General features: G+C 36.1%; 3 protein-coding genes across 6 annotated transcripts in view; 2 read left to right on the top strand and 1 right to left on the bottom strand.

The window, feature by feature from the left end:
• Positions 1–44: 44 nt before the first annotated feature.
• On the top strand, positions 45–13,394 carry LOC110840355 (lon protease homolog, mitochondrial). 3 transcript variants are annotated; one of them, XM_022085323.2, is made up of 18 exons: positions 45–651; positions 741–829; positions 1,074–1,240; positions 2,621–2,832; positions 3,317–3,508; positions 4,324–4,539; positions 5,292–5,380; positions 5,602–5,741; positions 5,832–5,953; positions 6,434–6,594; positions 7,475–7,580; positions 7,709–7,876; positions 8,073–8,162; positions 8,272–8,437; positions 9,690–9,895; positions 10,682–10,846; positions 11,158–11,334; positions 12,725–13,394. In XM_022085323.2, the coding sequence occupies exons 1-17, from the start codon at positions 217–219 to the stop codon at positions 11,314–11,316; spliced, it is 2,883 nt and encodes a 960-aa protein (XP_021941015.1). In that variant the 5' UTR covers positions 45–216; the 3' UTR covers positions 11,317–11,334; positions 12,725–13,394. The 3 variants fall into 3 exon arrangements, with proteins under 3 accessions (XP_021941015.1, XP_021941014.1, XP_021941013.1); XM_022085322.2 differs by having other exon boundaries at positions 2,570–2,832; positions 12,858–13,394; XM_022085321.2 differs by having other exon boundaries at positions 2,570–2,832.
• Positions 10,136–14,925, bottom strand: Pmvk (Phosphomevalonate kinase). Of its 2 annotated transcripts, none has more exons than XM_087344938.1 (4): positions 14,837–14,925; positions 13,723–13,928; positions 13,029–13,178; positions 10,136–12,230 (listed from the first exon to the last, which is right to left on the bottom strand). In XM_087344938.1, the coding sequence occupies exons 2-4, from the start codon at positions 13,904–13,906 to the stop codon at positions 12,088–12,090; spliced, it is 477 nt and encodes a 158-aa protein (XP_087201064.1). In that variant the 5' UTR covers positions 13,907–13,928; positions 14,837–14,925; the 3' UTR covers positions 10,136–12,087. The 2 variants fall into 2 exon arrangements, with proteins under 2 accessions (XP_087201064.1, XP_021941032.1); XM_022085340.2 differs by lacking the exon at positions 14,837–14,925 and adding an exon at positions 14,595–14,729.
• Positions 14,791–14,943, top strand: part of LOC110840354 (elongation factor-like GTPase 1) — a 138,554-nt gene continuing 138,401 nt past the window's right edge. Inside the window, exon 1 of the mRNA XM_022085319.2 lies at positions 14,791–14,931. The gene's annotated coding sequence lies outside the window, so the exon portion shown is untranslated. The remainder of the gene's footprint in view (positions 14,932–14,943) is intronic.

The raw sequence follows: 14,943 nt of genomic DNA, 5'->3' as shown, positions 1-14,943 counted from the left end.
CCTGGAAAAACTGTAAAATTTATAATTGTGCGTAGAGTGGTTCTGTTATGTTGGTATTTTCTGTGACGATCTGTTAGTGCGATTTTCTTTGCCGGTTCGTAAACATGATGTGAAGAAACGTGGATATGAATGATGTAATATTTTGTTGTAATGTGAGGTAAACGTGGATGGTGAATTTATATTCTGCAATAATCAGGGCAGCATCTTTTGTAAGGGATGATGTTATCCAGGTTATGTTGTCGCACTAACTGTGCAAAGTGGTTATATTCTTGTGAAGTTAGACGTCTGTCTTATGCTTGTAGTGCCGTAAAGAAAGTTTCTATTAAAAATGAAAGGCACAGATGCATTGGAACTTTTGGTACAATAAAGTCATGCAGATATATTCAAGGTTATGAAAGTCCAAGGTTGGGATACATCACAGTAACGCAGGGGCGATATTTTAGTACTAGCAAATCAGGGAATGATGACGGACCAGGGGAAGATGAGGTGACACAACCCAAACCTGGGCCAGTTCTTGAGAGTTCTGATAGTGAATATACAACACACCATTCTCTTCCCGTAACTGTCGCAGTTCCCGAAGTATGGCCACAGTTACCTCTTATAGCTATCAACAGAAACCCTGTTTTTCCACGTTTTATAAAGCTAATTGAAGTAAGTGAAACATCAAGGAATAAATTAAATAATTTTTTAAAGTTCCTTAAAAAGTCTTGTGTTAACTGCTGTTTTAAATTTATTTTCAGATAACAAATCCAACTTTGATTGACCTTATAAGAAGGAAAGTGAAGTTGAACCAACCATATGTGGGAGTTTTCCTTAAAACAAGTGACGAGTATGTGACATATAATATGTTTCTGTTTATTGTAATGTGTAATGCAGGTTTTCAGATCTGTGTATTTCCTATACTTACTGGTCAGACAGGCAAAAAATTTCCCACCTACATTTCTTAGGTGTTAATGCTTGCTAGTAGGTCTCCTGGGTGTAAGTAAACAGAATCTGCCATCTTAAAGTTGGTGTGCCTACAATAGTAATTATACATGTTCTGCCCATAATTATTTCTCATTTTACTGTTTCAGAAATGAATCTGATGTTGTTAATAACTTGTCAGATATATACACTACTGGAACATTTGCACAAATACATGAGATGCAAGACCTTGGAGATCGCCTTCGTCTTGTTGTAATGGCCCATAGAAGGATTCGAGTCATAGGACAGATAGTAGACGATTCAGAAGCCCCTCCAGGTAAACAATATATTATAGAAAGATGAGAAAGCACAGCATCTAGTCCTCACTTTCCCATATCTCATTTGCTACTTAAGTTGGACTTTGAAAAGAAAGCTGTCAAGCCTGTTTACTGATGTTATCATGAAGGAAGTGAGAAACAGTTTATGAAGTACCGGGTTTCCATTTTATTAGGCTGCGGTCATGCTTGCATTGTGTGGTCGGCTGGCGATCTGTTGACGTCAGCAGGACTAGTGCGTGTTCTTCCGATGAGTCACCGACGAATCAGTTTCATTGCATCTCTCATTGCGGATTGACGTTGATAATATGGTGTATAGTATTAAGCAACGTGTGTTCTTAGTCGAAACATATGCCAAATATTCATCCTACGGAAGATGCCGCCGTAAATATCGCAGACATTTTCCCGGTGTAAGTGTTCCTAGCAGGCCCATGATAGAGAGCTTAGTAAAAAAAATTTGTAGTACGGGATCAGTTTTGGATAAAAAGAAGAACAGGAAACGACAATTCATTTCGGCAATATCCCAGAAGAGCTTCATCGAGTATTTATAAATATGTTAACGAGATGTGAAGCTTGCCTGCAAGCACAAGGAAGTCACTTTGAACATCTTTTGTGATTTAAGGTAAGAAAATTAATGTAATAACATGTATCAGCGACGAGAAATATTCGTAGTTCGCTGTTACTAGCGGCACTGAAACTGATTCGCCGGTCACCCACCGGAAGAACGGGCACGACTCTCACCCGCATCAACGGGGCGCCGGCCGATCACGCAATGCAAGAACGACCGCTGCCGCATAAAATGGAAACCCAGTATATACATTCTAATCATTTTGGTCTATTAGATAAAACTAATTTCAGTCCCCCGGGATTACGTTTCATACGTTATGCTTTAAAAATGTGTATTTTTTAAACTAATAGACAAAGGAAAATATCTAAGCATATGCATAAGTTTAAGTATGTTGATGGTGTAATAGCTTCCTGTGTCCTGGAATGTCAGAAGAGTTTTGAAGTTAGAACTATTATAGAACATAGATATATGACAAAACTTCATCACTTACAACTTGGATGTATACTAATATTGATGTTAGTATTGCTATTCAGCTGTGAATGAAAGTAACTTTTTCTGGGTGTAAAATTATTTTTGTTCTTTACTAAGAGACCCATTAAATACTTGTTTCTTTCATATGAATAATTGCTTACTTGAAATTTGAAGGAGGTGGAAATTGAGTTCTGTTGCTTCTTCCAAGCTTAATTATGTTAGTATTAAATGTAATACCAGTACTATGAGATTTCTTAAAGGAAGTTCCTTTCATAACTGCTTTCTGCTGCAGAAATGACTATCAAGTTTCCACTATTTAAAACATCAATTAATGTGTCTCTAGAAGATACAGATGTAGAGAGGAGGAGGCGAAAACGTAGAAAGAAGAAGAATGCTGTGGATTCTTCAACAGTCACTGATGAGGGGGAGAAGTCTGATGCTTCCAGCAATTCTCAGGAAACATTTACTGAAGATATTACCAAACCACAGCCTGTCCTCATGGTGGAAGTTGAAAATGTGACACACGAGAAGTTTAGGCAAACAGAAGAAGTTAAGGTAAAAGTGAAATTACAGTTCTATAAGAAATTGTTTGTTCCATTGCTCATTGTTAAGCATCTTGCTGAAATATTTCACTGTATAAATGTTATATTTTCCACTCCCAGTGGTCACACAGTTTTTGACACATAGTCTTATATAGAGCACTCTGTGAATGCATAAGTTGCAAATTATAATTCCAACTCTGGAACAGATGTTTGTGTGCCTCATACCTCCAGTTTGGGATCTGGGTTAGTTCTACCCAATTCATGCAGATACAAATATTTATGGTTTTACAGTCCATCATCAGAGCTATGATCATTGCCCTGATGATGGAGGCAGCAAGCATTTCAGAAACATCAGTAAACTTCTACCAGACTACACAGTGCAACAACGCAGAGGACAGTCATCTTCTTACTTATCACTGTAAGGACCTGAAATCTGACACAAAATGTATCTTGTTTTAAAAAGTGAATGCAAAAATGATTATCTCTTGTTTGTGCAGGCTCTGACACAAGAAATAATAAAGACAATCCGTGATATTATTAGCTTGAATCCATTATACCGTGAATCATTACAACAAATGTTACACACTGGGCAGCGGGTGGTTGACAATCCAGTCTATTTATCAGACTTGGGTGCTGCTCTCACTGGAGCTGAGCCAGCGGAACTGCAGCAAGTACTTGAGGAGATGGATGTGAGTGAATAATCTTTTTTCTTAAATAAGTAGGGCTTTAGTTAATTCGGTGATGAACCTTCGGGTTCCCAACGCCACCTAATTAGATTAAATATGTAGTACTTTATCTTTTCTTTTATTAGTTTACTTATGTCTGGTATCATCAGCTGTGCTGATTACTCTTTATTTTAAAATTAATTTTATGTATTATAGAAATATAAAAGAAAATTCTGTTATTTATTAAACCAGTGCTCTCTTTTGGTATCACATGCTTCTTTTATTTATTAGAACATGTACAAACTTTTGGTTTATCCAGTTTGGCTTAGTTTGTTGCTGAAATTCTGATGCCGGATGCATTGAAACAGTTCCTCACATTTTGGTGATAACAGGGGTGGAGGACAACAGTTCTTAGTATTTGACTTATACTTGTAGGATATCTCCATGCTTTCTTGATTGTTTCAAGTACACTCAGTGGCCATCCGGCCGAGGTGTGGGGAGGTGTCTTGCCGTCTCCACCTTTTCCATCATCCATTCTTCTCTCACTCTGATGTTGCTCAGGGTCACAGATATTTTGCATCCAGTATACATAGTACAAGAAATTTTGTGAGAGGATCTTCTGCACTCTCATCAGAGAGTACCTTATCTCTAACATGCACTTAATGCAGTTCTATCAGTGACTGATTAACCATAATAAAATAGTTTCCATTCATCTGCAGGATTCTGTAATAATGATCTTTTAATTCACTTGCTGGCATCTGCGTGCTGCATCACTTTTGTCTGTGGCATTTACGACTTTACTTGTTTTGTGAATTGTTAATTTATTTTGTTTAATTTAGATTCCTAAAAGGTTAATGCTGTCTTTGTCACTTCTGAAGAAAGAGTTTGAGCTGAGTAAATTGCAGCAAAAGATAGGACGTGAAGTCGAGGAGAAAGTGAAGCAACAGCACAGAAAATACATTCTTCATGAACAGCTAAGAGTGATCAAAAAGGAACTAGGACTTGAAAAGGATGATAAAGATGCTATAGAAGAGAAATTTCGTGAAAGGTTAAAGGTGAGTATTGTTTATAGGTAGCAGTTATCGTGAACTCGGATGAAAATTATTTTAATGGAAAATTAAAGGGTATTGAAAAATTTCAAGGCAGATTTCTTCTTAAACTATTCAACTTATCTGCAGAAAAAACCATTGCCTGATATGTTATGCCTACACAGTGAACTGTTGCAGTTATACATGTTTATGCACTCATAAATTTAAAAATAAATTTATCCTTCATATATACTATGTGCCATACCATGAAAATGTTGGAGTTAGTGGAGGCACAGTTCCACTATTCCTTGACCTTGGCACTAGATGGAGGTAAGTGTTCTGCTTCATCCCCTGTTGACTTTTACTCTTCCCCCCCAAGGGAAAGGGCTCGTGATTCCCATTGGATAGCAGGCTGTGTGGGCCCCAAAGCCAGTCCAGATGCAGAAGCTAATATATGGTCATGAAATATGCTGATTTAAATAGACAGATGTTTTTATGAAAAATTAAATGAAAGAAATTTTCTTAAGTAAAATGGATAATACCTGATATTACCTGTTTGTGATGCCAACCTATACATGTACAAATATTGTAATTGTGCAGCCATTTAATTTTTTGTGTATAACAAGTGAACACATACTGAAAAGAGTACATACATGGTAATAATAATAGTGAATGTCCACAGAAATAATATAAAAAATGGTGTTATTATGTATTTTATTTTTCCCACACTGTCTCATTTTTAAGTTTGAAGATGTATAACTTTTGTCGGGTTTTGACAGGGGAAAATTGTTCCAAAAAGTGTGATGGAGGTTCTAGATGAAGAGCTAAACAAGCTCAGTTTCCTTGAAGGGCACTCATCAGAATTCAAGTGAGTTAAATTAATGTTTAAAATAGTAATTCTTTGTTGGGAGTACTGGTAGTTTGTTTGTGTTAAGGACTTATAAATAATAAGGAATAGGAAGAAAGTAGATCCTATCCTGAGCCTCATGAATTAAGTCCACATGCTCACATCCTGTTTCGTCAAGATCCATCAAGTATCAAAACTGCTTAGGTGGTTTTGAGTTGCAGCTGTGACTTGTATCTTTCTAGTGTGACACGCAACTATTTGGACTGGTTGACATCTCTGCCATGGGGTGTAACTAGTGCGGACAACTTGAATTTACAGAGAGCAATTGAGATCTTAGATGAAGACCACTATGGCATGGACGATGTAAAGAAGAGAATATTGGGTCTGTAACAGTTCTGTAATTGTATAATACTTTGAGCAGAAAGCACTAATTTGTTCTTAATCTTATTTTTGATATGTTTTATTCTTGCAGAATTTATTGCTGTAAGCCAACTAAAAGGCAGCACCCAGGGAAAAATTCTGTGTTTTTATGGACCACCTGGAGTTGGGAAAACTAGTATAGCACGTTCTATTGCCCGAGCGCTTAATAGAGAGGTGGGTTAGAAAGGTTAGATGCTATATTGTTGAGGCATGAAAGATGAGCTAAAGTCAATAGGAAATATGTTTGACTTAAGCCCTTCTTACTGAACACCAAAGGTATTTTAACATACAAAATCAGGTGTATTTTGGTTTGCATATGCATATATATGTATGCACACATAAATTAATTACTGGCTGTGTGTTTAGATCCGTGAACTTTAAAGGTAAATATATGCAAAACCATTTTTTTTCTTTAAATGTGAAAGGGTTGTTGTAGTCCAGGCAATCAGGATTTAAGGAACATGTTTCTAATAACATAATAATATAATAATAATAATATTTGTGTAATTTTTAATTCTCCTCCTGTCCTGGGTTTGAGTTCAGGCCTTGGTGTTTATTTTCTGTAATTAATATGTACCAAGTAGCACGTCTTACTATGTTTTTAGAAATTTATGGGGTTGCAAGGTGTTAATTTTCAGAAATATATATTTCCAGTACTTTAGGTTCAGTGTGGGTGGCATGACAGACGTTGCTGAGGTCAAGGGTCATCGTCGGACATATGTGGGTGCGATGCCGGGGAAAGTGATTCAGTGCCTCAAGAAAACCAAGACTGAAAATCCATTAATACTGATAGATGAAGTAGATAAAATTGGAAAGTGAGTATTTTAATGTGTTTGTATCTACTTTAGATGTTGATCGTAAGTTCAGAGAAAATGTGGCTTTTATGCAGGAAAAACCATAGTGTGTTAAAAACATCAAGGTTGATTATTATGTATTGATAACTTTTCAGTTTTGTGCAGAATGTTGTATGTTTTGAATGTCTGTTTTTTTATGAAACTGTTACATTTGACTAGTTAATGGTATTTGGAACAGCTAAACTGTAATAAGTAGATGTTTTTAGAAATCAGGAAATGCAATTGGAGCCTGTTTCGTGTAACCTGCTGTAGAGCAGAGCTCAATGTATTGCTTCATAATTTAGCTGTTGTGTTGACATTTTTAGGTTATCTCATAATCATACATGGGCTCACCTTTTATATATTTCACAGTATGGACCTTGCAGACATTGGTATAGTGATACTACATTGTGTTTTGGATAGATGGATTTTATTGTTTAAGTGCAAAAGTTAAAGGATGAAGTAACATTTATCCAATTACAATGTATTTCTGCATCTTACAGAAGGGGGACTGACAGAGAGGTAGTTTTGTGTGATGAGCAAAGCATGTGCTCTGCTTACTATCCAAAATAACATTTCCCCAGTGTATGCACATTTTGAGTGGAGTAAACTTGCCAACAGAGTGTTTTTTGAGTGTGAATACCTGCTTTGTTTTCCTATCGCATAAACAAAGCTGTAACCATGGAGTCAAAATCACTTGTGTGGACAGCAGATATTAAGCGATCAGGCACAAATAATTATGGTTTATACTAACAGTACTAATAATGTGTTGCTGTGAATGGTGTAGAAGCAGGGAAATAAAAACTGTAAAGTATTGCTGTGTAGTGAACCAGCTATCTAACAACATTATTTTCATTTCCAGAGGCTATCAAGGAGATCCATCATCTGCACTTCTAGAAATGTTGGATCCAGAACAGAATGCAAATTTCTTGGATCATTACCTTGATGTTCCTGTTGACTTGTCAAAGGTTGATATATATTTATTGTAAAATTAATACTGATTTGTGTATGTGTGTTAAATACCGTCATGTTTAACGTTACAATGTGACGAAACTATTAATATGACCCTTTGTATATGTTTTCCATTTGCTTTCAGGTTTTGTTTATCTGCACAGCTAATATAATTGATACCATACCTGAACCCCTCCGTGATCGAATGGAAATGATTGATATGTCAGGTTACGTTGCTGAAGAGAAACTAGCCATTGCCAAGCAGTATTTAGTCCCCCAGGCACTGAAAGATTCAGGACTGGAACATGATCAGGTAACATATTTCTAGTTGAATTGAACTTTGTGATACACAAGTTTTAAGTTATTCTTACTGTTGCTTTTTTATCATCATCCTCCTCCTCTCCATGTTACTTTACATTAGTGTAAGAAAATTACTTTTGCTGCAGGTCCTATATTCATGTCTCATTATTTACAGTATTAGTATTAAATTATGTTTCTTATCTGTACAGGTCCACATCAAGGATGATTCTTTGCATATGCTTATTAAATCTTACTGTCGTGAGAGTGGAGTCAGAAATCTACAGAAGCACATTGAGAAGGTTGGGTTCTTTCACAAAGTTTTATTGTGTATCAGTTCTGTTGATTTAGTTTGAAGATATAAATTTCATTTTTAAATGTTGTGTTTATTATTTTTTTTTTGGATTACAGGTAGTGAGAAAAGTAGCATTTAAAATTGTGAAAAGTGAAGTTGCTAAAATCGATGTGACTACGGAAAACTTACCTGATTTTGTTGGCAAACCTGTGTTTACACATGACAGGATGTATGACGTGACTCCACCAGGTGTTGTGATGGGACTTGCTTGGACAGCGATGGGTATATCTTACATTTCTTTCTTACATTTTGTGCACACAACAATATAGCAGAACTTCATTAATTTAAATTAAGTCATATTTGAAACTTATTCAGAGGAATGGGCTTTTCCCGTGTATTCGTTTGGACACTTCTAAGTTTAAAAGTGAAACATAATTAAAAGCACAGTTTTCTGACAGGCACGTAAAGGCTGTATCATCAGAAAACAATTCAAAGCTGAAGTAAAAGCAACTTGAACTCCTTGTCAATTGATTAAGAATGCTGGAAATCCTACAAGGAGTAATATTAAGACCAGAATAAAACTTAGAGTTTGAGTTAAGCTTTATGTATTAGTACTGAGCAAGAAGAATGGAATTATGCAAGTTCTTTTTATATAGATGCATGTAAACTCATTTTATTTTCTGAAGGATATAAGATTTTATAAGACAGCTGAAAAAGTAAACCACATGATCAAATTGTTCAAGAATTATCATTTATACAGAACTTATTAAGCAAAAGTCTATTTACTTTTAGTAGGATTTAAGGTTCTATCAACAATGTGAATGATGATGGCTGTCTTCTGGGTTGTAGCGCCATGTAGTCTGGTAGAAGTTTACCAAAGTTTCAAAGGCCCTTGCTGCCTTCATCATCAGGGAAATGAGTAAGCCACACATGTGGAATCAGTTTGAGATATAGGAACCAGTCGGGTAAGGCAGAGCCTTGGCTGGACCAGAGGGGAATAGTGTCAGGATCAGGTGAGGGCCTGGGAACCAATAGGAGATGGGGAAGTGCCACAGCCTGGTCAGCAGGACAGGGAAGGACATTGCAAGACAGAGAGGTCAAAGAAAGCAGCCCTTATACAGAAGACAACCATTTTCATTTATTTTTATCCTCTGTTCTCTATTAATTAATTTTTACTTTCCTGCAGTAACAAATTTTATAGTTACAATGCCCGTGTTAGACGGATTTTGTTTTCAACGCACATTTCATTGTTTTGCATTCTGGCATCACGTTTCATAACAAGAGAACACTTTCACAATCAAGATATGCTTCAATGCAAGCCTTGTGTGATATGACAGAATCGACTTCACGTGTGAAGTGGCTCCAGTGTTTTGAACTGTGGGAATTGGCATTTGTATCTCAAGCTTCAGTCACATGTATCCCTAGTATTTGGTATCAGGAAATATGTGAGTTTAATTTTGGTTAACTTGTTTTTTAGAATCAGCAGTTTTCTTCATTGTTTCAGTTGTCACACTGAGTAAAAAAATATTTTCAGGTGGATCAGCACTCTTCATTGAAACAACAATCAGGCGCCCTCATGAAGATACCAGTGAGGGCTCCCTAGAACTAACTGGCCATCTTGGAGACGTAATGAAGGAATCAGTTAGGATAGCACTCACTGTTGCACGTAATTTCTTGACAAAAGAAGATCCAAAGAACAATTTCCTGAACAATAGCCATTTACATCTACATGTCCCAGAGGTAACTATGAGAGTTAAACTGCCATAAACCTTCATTGTCTGTCGATGGTTCTGCTGTGAAGTGGGTCATTCTGGTTGTAGGAGGTACTCTGTTCACAGCGAGTGTTGTGCATGTTGATATGCATGCAATCTATACATAATAGAATCTGTCAGTCATGTCAGCAGTGCTTGTGAACCATAAGGCTACAAAGGGATTAAAGGTGGGTTGTGTTGAATCCTTGGCCAAAGATCTACAACAGGATTGCTGTCACAAAATTGTAATGTCTGTAGCATCATAGTTGCAAGGTCCATTATGATTTTTACTTTTTTGTTCAAGACTTGAAAGGTTTGAAAAACATATAGATAGAGAGTTGAGAATAAACTGCCATATCATGTATAGTTTAAACATTTTCAGACTGTCTGAACTGTTGATTTTTACTTGGACTTCACATTTTTGATGATGTACTTGTGTAACATTTGTTTAATCCTGTAACTTACAGAACCATACTTTTTTAAGTATTAATGTCTGATAAACTTATATATTACTGTTGAACTTGAATAAAGTGATTAGTGGTAACATTCCTTGCAGGTGGAAACATACTACAGTGAAATCCTCATTTAATGTTTCTCAATGTAAGGCTTTCTCTCATTTAAAATTCTGACTATTTCTGTACTCTCAACCCCATTGCATTGGTGTTGTTTCCAATATTTTAGGATTTTTGTGGTTTAATATTCAATTCCAGAGAAACATTAAATACAGATGTCAGTGTATTGAATATGTTTTGAACATTAAAAATTTTGTTTACAGGGAGCAACCCCAAAAGATGGTCCAAGTGCAGGCTGCACTATCGTAACAGCATTTCTGTCTCTAGCAAAGAATGTACCAATACGACAGGATGTAGCTATGACCGGAGAAGTTTCCCTCATGGGAAAGATTCTTCCTGTTGGTGGAATAAAAGAGAAAACAATTGCAGTAAGTTGTCACTGGTTCATATTTTGACAAAAATTATATATTCTGTTAAGTTTGTGTATTGAAAAAAATGTTCAGTGTATTAACAATCATTGTAAAACCTAAAGCAATACACAAGGTGGATAAAAAAAATGTAAATTTGAGATTCCTATAGATCATAAAACCCAATTCTTTTTTCCTTTGGATATATTTGGAAAATGAGACACAGTACCAGTGCCCAAAACGAAGATGAACATTTACAGTGAAGCATTTTGTCTCTTGTCTTTGTTCAGTATGTCATTAATTATTGAATGTAAATTTCTATCTTCATACAGGCTAAACGTGTTGGTGTAAATTGCATAATTTTGCCAGAAGAAAATAAGAAGGATTATAATGATCTTCCATCATTTATAACTGAAGGACTTGAAGTTCATTTTGTGAACCAGTATGAAGATGTTTATGAGATTGTATTTCCCTCTGCTCATGGAAACTAGGAACAAAGATTAAAAATGGTATGTATAAATCAGAAGTCAGTGATGTAAGTAATGAAGCCAGCTGTACTGATTTCATTGTTTCCATACAGTAGGGCACCGCATATACGGCAGGTTAGGGACCAGATCCCCGCCGAAAAGCAGATCTTTGCCTTTTTTCAATTGCAAATGCATATCAAAGCCTAATAAGATGTTTACACTATCATATAGTAAGTGCACAATGGTGCTAGGCCTAAGAAAACGATATGAAAGTAAAATGAATATCAGTAGTAGCTGTAAACAGACTGAATCAGCGACGAGAAAATGGCGCCAGACACACTTCTCTGACTCAGCTGTTGAGCGCGTGGGGCATATGCACGCAATTGAGAAGCGCCGTAGTAGCGGATCACCGAAAAGCGGGGCCCTACTGTATTATGAATGCTGCTTATTTCAAAGATAAAGTTGATTACTAGAATCATCATATGCATAATAAATAACATGTGAAATGGAGTTAAGATATTAAAAACATGTAACGATATACATGTCATGTGAAATCCAAGTTTTACAATTAATTTGCATATAATAATAATAATAATAATAATAATGGTGTTTAATTTTTTGTATCTGATATAAAAACAATAAACTTTTATACTGTAAAGTTGTTAAATGACATCATCATATATTCACATGTTTACTGATAATGTAAAAAAAGTTTCCTTTAATCTATTACACACTTCATGGACACTGCACTGCTCGTTTCACAAAGCCAGTGTGTAGCTCTTAACATATTCAGCACTATAAACTGAGAGTACTGTTAACCCATGATACAATATTCTGCATTCCATTTTCCAACTCTGGTTCACTGCCATTGTTCAGTATGCTCCAGTCCCAGTCAGTTAATCCATCCAAGTCACATTCAGTTTCTGCATCATCTATTCCTGAAGTTTGAAAGAAAGAAAAACGGAACTAGGGTCACATTTGGTGCAAAGTCGCATCAACCAGTGTTCAGTTAGAATGCCATAACTTCTACCTCCACAAGTATACAGAACAGATCTCAGCATTTGTCTCGTCATTAATGTTGTCACAGAAATTGAGTTACTGAGGCAGTTATTCTATTGTATTTTCTCTTTCCTTCATTGTAGTAGCCAGTTATCTTTTGTAATTTTGCAACCACCGATTAGTATGAGATTCTTAACCCTTTCACTGTGGTACAGCAGGGTTAATGTTAAATGTTAAGCAACCACAGAATGGTAAAGTTCAAAAACTTTTCAACAGCTGCTTAATAACATAGCGCTCGTGTGATTCATCATATCTGAGCTTGCAAAGATACGTAGGGAAGGTACCAAGAGAAATTTGTTGTAGTGTGCATGCTCAGTTGGTATACAGACAGCATGAAAGACATCAGAGCCTGTTCTGTGAATTTTATTTTCAGAACCTGCCACACCCGGGTGCCTGAATATTAAGATAAAGCAAATGTTGAGTTTTGTAAAGGACATGTTCAGAGAAGCCTCTGAGGATGAGGCCACGGGTCACACCCCAGTGTACAAATGGTTTGGGTGTTTCAGGGAGGGCAGATAATGCCTGTAGAACAACCAGTGGAAGGGAAGTTCAAGAGATAGCTCATAATGGGAAGACCATTAACCATAATGATGAGTGAACTTTCATGAATCTTTAGACTACCACATGAAGTATACAAATTAATGGGTACTGTAATAACCTCACTACACTTTTGTTACCTGTTGTAAATACCCAACCTCGTTGTGTACGAACATCATCATCTGCTAAAACACGTACTGTCTTCACAGCATTACCATAATTCTCCTTGAACCACTTCAGATCAGATCGTCTTCGAGTGTCACTCACTATCCATACTGGTTTTTCATGTGCTGTGAATATGTATGTTCAGTATTAGTAAGGATTTGATACTGGACTCCCAGGTGCAACACAAATGTCACTTGGAACAGTGTTATTTATCCTGCCAATAAGAAACAAAATCTGAGCAATTGTGATTAACAGGTATTGCGTGAGGGAAAATTTACACACACATCAAAATGTGTAATTCTGTGTATGAACAAATATAATAAACATGTTAATACAAATTATGTGCAAATTCATTATTCCAGCATGTGGCCAAAATAAACATTATGAATTCGAATACTAATGCCAGGTTCTTTTACTATTATATTATGTGAAAAGTGGTTTTCAATATACATAGGTAAAAACTAAAATGTTTATAATGTTGCTTGAGCATATTCTCTTACCTCAGTGCTTGTTCAGTTTGATTCAAACTACATTTAATCTGTGCTAATTAAAATTATATTGGAACCAACCAACAATTTTAATGAAATTTGAATTTAGCTCTTTTATGAATATAAATTTGTTTCCTTCAGTGTTCTCCTGTAAACAAGCGTACAGAATAAAAATACATACCATTAAACATTTCCACAGCAGCTTGACAGAAGTATCCACAATCCTTTTGTCTGATATCTTCACTCCACTTAATCATATCTTGCCTGTGCTTTTCTTTATATTCACCAGTGCCCATCAATTCTTCAAAATTCAAGTCATGCTTTTCTGCCCAGTGAGTTTTAATGGGAGCTGAAATTTTTATCATAGCAGCATTGTCTTTTCCAAGTCTACAACAAACATTATGTAATCTAATTTTCCATAATTCATTACTTAAAATAATTATAATAGTTGCCATACCTTATGTCATAATCCCAGTTTCAATGTATACTGTGTATGATAGCAGAAAAACATGGGAAGGTATTTTAAAATAGGAAAAGGATTAACGAAGGAGTGATAAGCAAAAGTAAGACTGATATGAATCTCACTAGTCAAGGCTGATAATGTCCTGGGCAACATGTGCAGTGCCTGACTTCAGAAGTTCAGTAAGCATGAAAATTGAATTGTGGCCCATGCACCCTCCTACCCAAGGAGTGTTGAGGACACCTTTTCCAGGGGTAAAAGAGGCACAAGCATCAAGTTGATGACCTCCATCTAATGCTCAGCTATAGAATAAGCATGGGGATTACACATCACCAAACCCCTCTGTTTGTGACACCTTAAAATCTTGAACCAGCTGACCGATTTCCACAAGAATTTGTCAATGTTATGCCACTGGAGACCACAATGCAGTAATAAATTATGTCAACACGTAATAAGTTTCCCTTCTCCACAATATTGGGAGGAATTCGCTTGTTACACGCGTTTATATTCTTTGACTACCAACCCTAACCTAAACGTATTTGGAACAGTATAAAATTATCTATAATTCTATATTTAATTCGCTGCAGGGTTACCTGTCAAATATCCTGTCTGTTATGTAGTCTTTGCCGGATTTTCTTTTGCCGCTGAACAATAATATACACACGGGGAACTTAATAGGTGCCAACCTTTCCTTTATTTTTTCCATCTTTCTGCCAGTGCTCAGAACAACCAAGAATTACCGACGGTGCATACAATTGCAAAAGAATGCGTATTGTAGTAATGAGGCAACAGAAATACCAATCATTTAACAGCAGGCATTGCTATACAACCTCACCGTTCTGTTTATTACTGGACTTCTTAACTGTCACAATCTACATAGCCACCAGCCTTTAACGAGGCGTATACATAGTGCGCTTATTAGTGATAAAGGTAAGTCGTATT

This window comes from Zootermopsis nevadensis, unplaced genomic scaffold (assembly GCF_977971745.1).
Source record: "Zootermopsis nevadensis isolate Lab colony 2312 unplaced genomic scaffold, Znev_1.0 Znev_ptg000008l, whole genome shotgun sequence".
Lineage (NCBI taxonomy): Eukaryota > Metazoa > Arthropoda > Insecta > Blattodea > Termopsidae > Zootermopsis > Zootermopsis nevadensis.
Note: the sequence above shows the minus strand (reverse complement) of the source record. Positions and strands in the feature narration are given on the sequence as shown.

What these genes read in the sequence shown, in the direction of transcription:
- Pmvk (XM_022085340.2), bottom strand. Translation starts at nt 14,707, where the DNA reads ATGGAAAAAATAAAGGAAAGGTTGGCACCTATTAAGTTCCCCGTGTGT. An exon ending in ACAGACAGGATATTTGACAG is followed by an intron (nt 13,929 to 14,594) that starts GTAACCCTGCAG and finishes TGTTTGTTGTAG; the next exon opens with ACTTGGAAAAGACAATGCTG. An exon ending in TGCTGTGGAAATGTTTAATG is followed by an intron (nt 13,179 to 13,722) that starts GTATGTATTTTT and finishes ACATATTCACAG; the next exon opens with CACATGAAAAACCAGTATGG.
- LOC110840355 (XM_022085322.2), top strand. Translation starts at nt 217, where the DNA reads ATGATGTTATCCAGGTTATGTTGTCGCACTAACTGTGCAAAGTGGTTA. An exon ending in GGCAAACAGAAGAAGTTAAG is followed by an intron (nt 2,833 to 3,316) that starts GTAAAAGTGAAA and finishes TTGTTTGTGCAG; the next exon opens with GCTCTGACACAAGAAATAAT. An exon ending in TAAAAGAGAAAACAATTGCA is followed by an intron (nt 10,847 to 11,157) that starts GTAAGTTGTCAC and finishes ATCTTCATACAG; the next exon opens with GCTAAACGTGTTGGTGTAAA.